General features: G+C 38.5%; 1 protein-coding gene across 1 annotated transcript; it reads left to right on the forward strand.

Annotated features, from left to right (window-relative positions):
* Window positions 1-3,324: 3,324 nt before the first annotated feature.
* On the forward strand, window positions 3,325-7,347 carry LOC128172075 (uncharacterized protein K02A2.6-like). Its single transcript, XM_052837846.1, has one exon. It carries the CDS (start codon window positions 3,325-3,327, stop codon window positions 7,345-7,347), a length of 4,023 nt encoding a protein of 1,340 aa, XP_052693806.1.
* Window positions 7,348-7,604: the final 257 nt, after the last annotated feature.

Below are 7,604 nucleotides of genomic sequence, written 5' to 3' on the forward strand. Positions count from 1 at the left end.
CATATTTTATACATCTTTGAAATTAAACACATTTTCATAATTGTCGAACTTCTTGAGAATGTAAAAACAACACTATTCGTAAAATAAATCATGCATAATTTGTATTATACAGCTATTTGGATTTTATAATGTTATGAAATAGTGATATTTTTTCCAAGGTTTTTGTGTACATTTAAGTGTTTAATATGTTAATGTTAATTAACAATATTTTGTGTGATAACAGTAACAGATGTGTTGCCATATATTCCAACACACACACACTTTGAAAAAAATTAAGGTGCTTTCTATTATTTTCAACATTGATTTATTTTCATTTAAATATGGTTTTTTCTACTCAGAATAGATCATTCGTGAATAGTTAAAATCTTTGATTCTTTATTAATCATCAGAAAATACACTTTTGTTTATGTAGTTATTTTCAGTTTTAAGACCTGCAACATTTAGTTTGTCATATGTCGTTTTGGAACAACCACTTTCTTGTCTAGAAATATAAGTTGTCATTCTATGCATAATCAAATGTACAGCTTGCAAATTCTGGAGGGAATGGGGGCATTGCCACCTTCATTATATTTGTTGTAACTTGCGCCGTAATTCCTCCGTGTCAAACAACTCCAAATTCCCCCGAATATTACTTCTTTAGACGCCTTCAAATACGATATCAATTTTATAATTACGTTTTATATGTATGTCATATGTTTATTGTTTTAACCCTGAAGGCGGGCGCATTTCGAAGTGGCTTATTTAACCCCTATTAGTTTTAGCGAAATAAATGCTAGCAAAAATAAAAGGAGGGGGACATTCGCCCCGTATTTAACAATATTCGATCTTTTGATCAACATATGATCAAATATACATACATGTATTTTTACTTTTTTTGATAAAGAGTGAAATGATCAGTTCGTTAAATATGAAAAATTAACAAGAATAGAATTCCTGGGTCCCCCGCCGGTCAAGCAGTATACTAGTATCGAGTCTATCGACCAAGGCTGATTTAGGAACTTGACCAAGGTATTATTGGTATAAACATTTGGTATAAATTTAATGAAAATCCGTCAAAATTTGTAGGCATGAGAGCGCTTACAAGGTCAATTTTTGGGAACTTGACCAAGGTATTAGTGGTATAAACATTTGCTATAAATTTAATGAAAATCCGTCAAAATTTGTAGGCATGAGAGCGCTTACAAGGTCAATTTTTGGATAAACGGAGTCATTATTGTGGTCAAAATCCCATAACTCCAACAAAAAGTATCGACCAATGCTGATTTTCGATCTTGACCAAAGTATTAGTGGTATAAACATTTGCTATAAATTTAATGAAAATCCGTCACAATTTGTAGGCATGAGAGCGCTTACAAGGTCAATTTTTGGATAAATGGAGTCATTATTGTGGTCAAAGTCCCATAACTCCAACAAAAAGTATCGACCAATGCTGATTCTCGATCTTGACCAAGGTATTAGTATTATAAACATTTGGTATAAATTTAATGAAAATCCGTCAAAATGTGTAGGCATAAGAGCGCTTACAAGGTCAATTGTTGGATAAAATGGAGTCATTATTGTGGTCAAAGTCCCATAACTCCAACAAAAAGTATCGACCAATGCTGATTTTCGAACTTGACCAAGGTATTAGTAGTATAAACATTTGGTATAAATTTAATGAAAATCCGTCAAAATTTGTAGGCATGAGAGCGCTTACAAGGTCAATTTTTGGATAAAACAGAGTCATTATTGCAAAGTCCCATAACTCCAACAAAAAGTATCGACCAATGCTGATTTTCGAACTTGACCAAGGTAATAGTAGTATAAACATTTGGTATAAATTTAATGAAAATCCGTCAAAATTTGTAGGCATGAGAGCGCTTACAAGGTCAATTTTTGGTTAAAACGGAGTCATTATTGTAAAGAAAGTACCATAACTCCAACAAAAAGTATCGACCAATGCTGATTTTCGAACTTGACCAAAGTATTAGTAATAAAAACATTTGGTATAAATTTAACGAAAATCCGTCAAAATTTGTAGGCATGATAGCGCTTACAAGGTCAATTTTTGGATAAAACAGAATCATTATTGCAAAGTCCCATAACTCCAACAAAAAGTATCGACCAATGCTGATTTTCGAACTTGACCAAGGTAATAGTGGTATAAACATTTGGTATAAATTTAATGAAAATTTGTCAAAATTTGTAGGCATGAGTGCGCTTACAAAAAAGTGTGACGGACGGACACACGAACTCACAGACGCACGGACGGACGCCCGGCATTTCTATGTCCCCGCTCCGCGTTGCGGCGGGGGACAAAAATGATATTTGATGAAATAGAAAATGCATGATTCCATAAAAAGGAAATTGATTAAAAAGACATTTACCTAAATAAAGCTTTTACAGTGCTTATAATTCATATTTTCAGTAACTTGCTACATCTGCTAACATATATGTAAAAGGAAATTGCTGGCACTGGAAAGTACAAAGTACTGCTCTTAAAGAGGAACTCAACTATAAAAAGTAATGTCATGACATACCATATGCTTAGGTGTAATGTTTAAAGGCATATGACAACCACACATGCTGAACCACGGCCCCGTTTATGCAATGGATTAATCATTGCGTCCATTGGATTGCAATATCTTGCATGAAGTCGGATGTCAGAAACTATGTGTGCTGTTGTGACTGGTTTTAGCAATAATTATACCGTTGAAAAAATCAATGCTTACATTGCCAACTCCTACACGTGGATCTCAAGCACCCCAACAAATCCAAACTAACCTGAATGACAGACGTATTTGCTTCGGTGCTTTTAATATTTCAACTGGTCCTCTCTGACCAAGTGCCAATGTAAAATAACCTTTTAAAAGACAACACGTGACCATATAGTACTAGTAGTACATGTATTTGTTGAGTATTGTGATCTAATTTAGTCTTAGTGGACCTTAGTCCTATCCGGTGTTGCTATCACGTATTGATGACTTATTTCAGTAGTCTTTTTGGCTCATTTCGGTTTGCATAATCTGTCGTTCGTGTCTATCTATACACCACCACAAGCAGACCCTACATTAATGGGACCAGTGCTCTCACCCTGGTTTCCAGAAATAGTCTGATAATAATACATTAAAACACTGCACTTGTTTCTACTGTAATGATTATATGTAAGAACAATAACTCTGTATGTAATGTATCTTTGGATTATTGCCCTTGATTAAAAGAGTCTGAAATGCATAGTGTGTTCCATGTGATGGGTCATTGACAATCGGTATTAATCTATAGTAATCCAGTGCTTAAGGATACTACATTGGCGACGAGGATTGTGAATAGACTCTATGATTTAGAATGGCGCAGTTAATCACGACTGATTTAGGGGGAATTCCTACATTTGATTGTGATGGAGAACCGACTACGGTAGGGGTCAGATGGCAAAAATGGCGCAGAGCTTTTGAGTTATTTGTTATCGGTAAAGGGATAGAAAATGCGGCACAGAAGAGAGCATTATTATTGCATTGCGGAGGTATGAAGATGCAAGATATATATTTCACATTTCCCGCGGCTCGCGAACCTGATGGAGATGAGACGGTGTACGACATAGCTATGGAACAACTTGACAACTACTTCCGGCCTAGAGTAAACACACCATTCGAAAGGCATGGATTTCGTTTGATGACACAAGAACCGACAGAGAGTGTGGATCAGTTTGTGACTCGATTGAAACAGAAAGCGCAACATTGTAATTTTGACAATGCAGACGAACATATTAGGGATCAAGTCATCGAAAAATGCAAATCATCTCACTTACGTAGGAAATTACTGGAAAGAGGGGGTGATTTGACACTCGAGCAAACGTTAACTACAGCAAGGGCTTTTGAACAAAGTCAACAACAAGCTACCGGAATTGAAGGAGGAAGGAATTCAGAAGCTTTTGTGAATAAAGTAAGTGTACGAAAACACAAACCGAACTCCAGTATAACTTGTTATAGGTGTGGTCAAAGAGGACACATTAAGTCAGATCCAGCATGTCCAGCCATCGGTCAAAAATGTCTTAAATGCAACAAGCCTGATCACTTTGCTAAGTGCTGTAAATCGTTTACACCAAAGACTCACAATTATAGTCACAAATATTCCGGACGCAGCAAACCGAAGCCACGAGTTAGACTGGTGGACACAACAGATCAGGAGGATTCTGATGAAGCTTATGCATTTACATTGTCTATGGATAACCCACAAGAAACACTTGAAACACTTACAGTCAATGGACCGTATCACCCAACCGTTACCACAAATATTGGTGGAGTAGAAGATATTGTGATGATTGTCGATTCTGGTGCTAGTTGTAACGTACTGGATCACTCCTTATGGGAGGAGTTAAAGAAGAAAAGAGTAAGATGTACGTCACAGCGATCTAGTAAAAAACTTTATCCGTATGGAAGTTCAAAACCACTGGACACCCTAGGAAGCTTTATGGCAGACATTTCAGTGGGAAATTCTTCAGTGAAAGCAGAGTTCATTGTGATTCAAGGTAAAGGACAGGCCCTGTTAGGACATAAAACAGCAACAGAGCTCGGAATTCTGAAGGTGGCACATGCAAATTTCCTGTCAGAAGCCAGTATATTTACCAAATATGAAAAGTACTTTAATGGTGTGGGAAAGTTAAAGAACTTTAAGTTGATGTTACATATAGATGAGAATGTTACCCCTGTAGCACAGCAAGTCAGGAGGATTCCGTTCGCTATGAGGGAGAAGGTTGAGGCAAAACTCAAGGAGTTACAGGACATGGATATCATTGAGCCAGTTGAGGGACCATCATCTTGGGTCAGCCCTATTGTTGTCACACCGAAGCAGTCTGGAGATATTCGTCTGTGCGTGGACATGAGGCAAGCTAATGAGGCCATTATTAGAGAGAGACATCCAATACCTACCATTGATGAGATCCTGCATGAGCTAAATGGGAGTTGTATTTTCAGCAAGTTAGACCTTAAGTGGGGTTTTCATCAATTGGAGCTAGCTGATGAATCTCGTGACATTACCACTTTTGTTACTCATATTGGACTGTTTCGCTACAAGAGACTTAGTTTTGGTGTCACGTCTGCACCTGAGATTTATCAGCACACCATTCAGCAGGCACTTCATGGATGTGACGGAGTGAGAAATATGTCGGACGACATTATTGTACATGCCAAAACAATGGAAGAGCACGACCGCAGATTGCTAGCTGTGATTGAGAAATTAGGCAGCAAGGGATTGACATTTAATAAGGAAAAATGTCAACTTCGTCTCCGAAAACTAGAGTTCATGGGACACGTCTTATCAGACAAAGGAATCGACCCGACCCGAGAGAAGGTGAAAGCTATAGTAGAAGCTAGACCACCAACAAACGCATCAGAAGTCAGAAGTTTCCTTGGATTGGTTACATATTGTGGAAAGTTCATTCCAAACCTAGCATCACTGTCAGAACCGTTGAGACTTTTGACGAGGAAAAACCAACCATTTACTTGGGGTCCTGAACAAGACAAAGCATTCCGAAAGCTGAAGACAAGTTTATCGAAAGCTGAGACTTTAGGATATTTTGATCCAAAAGCGAGAACTCAAGTGATAGCGGATGCCAGTCCTGTGGGGCTTGGTGCAGTGTTAGTACAGATACAACAGGGAGAGCCCCGTATTATTTGCTTTGCAAGCAAAAGTTTGACAGATGTTGAAAGAAGATACTCGCAGACCGAGAAAGAAGCCCTAGCACTGGTGTGGGCGTGTGAACGCTTTTACATGTATTTGTATGGCATCGAGTTTGATTTGCTGACAGACCATAAGCCTTTACAGTTCATTTACAGCAAGAAATCAAACCCGTGTGCACACATTCAGCGATGGGTATTGAGACTCCAACCCTTTCAGTTCACAGTAAAGTATATTCCCGGACACAAAAATGTTGCTGATGTACTTTCTCGACTGTGTATATATAAATCTGATGCACCCTCACCAAGTGAAATATCAGAGGATTTTGTGAGATTCGTGGCTCTGCAAGCCGTACCAAGAACCTTGACGATTCAGGAGGTGGAGAAAGAGTCCGCTGGAGATCTTGAGTTACACCGAGTGAAGGAAGCCTTACTAACTGGAAATTGGACAGATTGTGAGGAAAGCTACGTATCCGTTAAAACTGAACTGTGCAGCATAGGAAAGGTGATCCTCAGAGGTACACGTATTGTGATTCCAACCAGTTTGAGGGAGAGAGTTTTAAGCGCTGCTCATGAGGGACACCAAGGAATCACTAAAACCAAACAACGACTGAGAGAGAAAGTATGGTGGCCAAAGATTGACAGTGATGCTGAACGTGTTTGCAAGAAATGTTACGCATGTCAAGTAGTAGGAGGTCCATCGTCACCTGAACCGTTACGCCGTAAAGTGCTTCCAGATTATCCATGGCAAGCAACAGCAATTGATCTAATGGGACCGTTTCCAACAGGAGAATCAGTATTGGTGTATGTGGACTATTACAGCCGTTTCTTTGAAACTTTTATTTTGAAGAACACAGGATCAACCAAGATCATTGAATGTTTGGAGGAGATTTTTGCTCGATATGGTATTCCTGACACCCTGAGGAGTGACAATGGAGCCCAATTTCGTTCAGCAGAATTTGAAAAGTTTTTAGAGGAATACGGCATCAACCATGAAACATCCACACCTTATTGGCCACAAGCTAATGGAGAAGTCGAGCGACAGAACAAGACCTTACTCAAGGCTATCAGGACAGCTCATGTTGAGGGAAAGGATTGGAGAAAGGAGTTACCAAAATTTCTATCAGCTTATAGAAACACACCACATACAGTAACTGGAGTTGCACCAAACAAACTCATTTTCCGATATCCAGTGAAGACCAAGATTCCCAGTTTTCCAGAGAGAGATGAGGAAGATATCCGAGTTAAAGACTGGATAAAAAAGAAGAAAGAGAAAGAATATGCAGACAAGAGTAGAAACGCAAAATACAGCCAAGTACAAGTTGGAGACAGAGTGTTGGTTCAGCAGCCAAAAGAAAATAAACTTTCACCTGCCTTTGAGACAAAACCATATGAGGTCGTTGGACGTACAGGAAATGAAGTTTTGCTGAAGGCACCACATGGAGGTACATATCGCAGGAACGTAAAGCAAGTGAAAAATCTGGAGATTGACGGTAGCGTTCCACTTGATGATGCAGACGATGTGACTGACCTAGATCTTCCACAAAGTGAACTACCAGATGATGGGGACGACCTGGAGATCACTGACATGGACGATGACCAGAAGATTGAGACAGACCGTGGAGACTCTGTGCGTACAAGACCAGTTCGGCAACACAAGTTACCGGATCGGTTCAAAGACTTTGTTTTGACATAAAGTGAAAATTTTATGGACTGTTTAAAAAGTTTTGACGCAACTCATTTCAGTGAATTTTATCTTGATTTTGGACTTTAAAGTTAAAACTCATTTCAGTTTAAATTTCAAATAAATTTGAATTATGTTTAAATTTAAGAAAAGGAGGAATGTAATGATTATATGTAAGAACAATAACTCTGTATGTAATGTATCTTTGGATTATTGCCCTTGATTAAAAGAGTCTGAAATGCATAGTGTGTTCCATGTGATGGGTCATT

Source organism: Crassostrea angulata, chromosome 2 (assembly GCF_025612915.1).
Source record: "Crassostrea angulata isolate pt1a10 chromosome 2, ASM2561291v2, whole genome shotgun sequence".
NCBI lineage: Eukaryota > Metazoa > Mollusca > Bivalvia > Ostreida > Ostreidae > Magallana > Magallana angulata.

What these genes read in the sequence shown, in the direction of transcription:
- LOC128172075 (XM_052837846.1), top strand. Translation starts at nt 3,325, where the DNA reads ATGGCGCAGTTAATCACGACTGATTTAGGGGGAATTCCTACATTTGAT.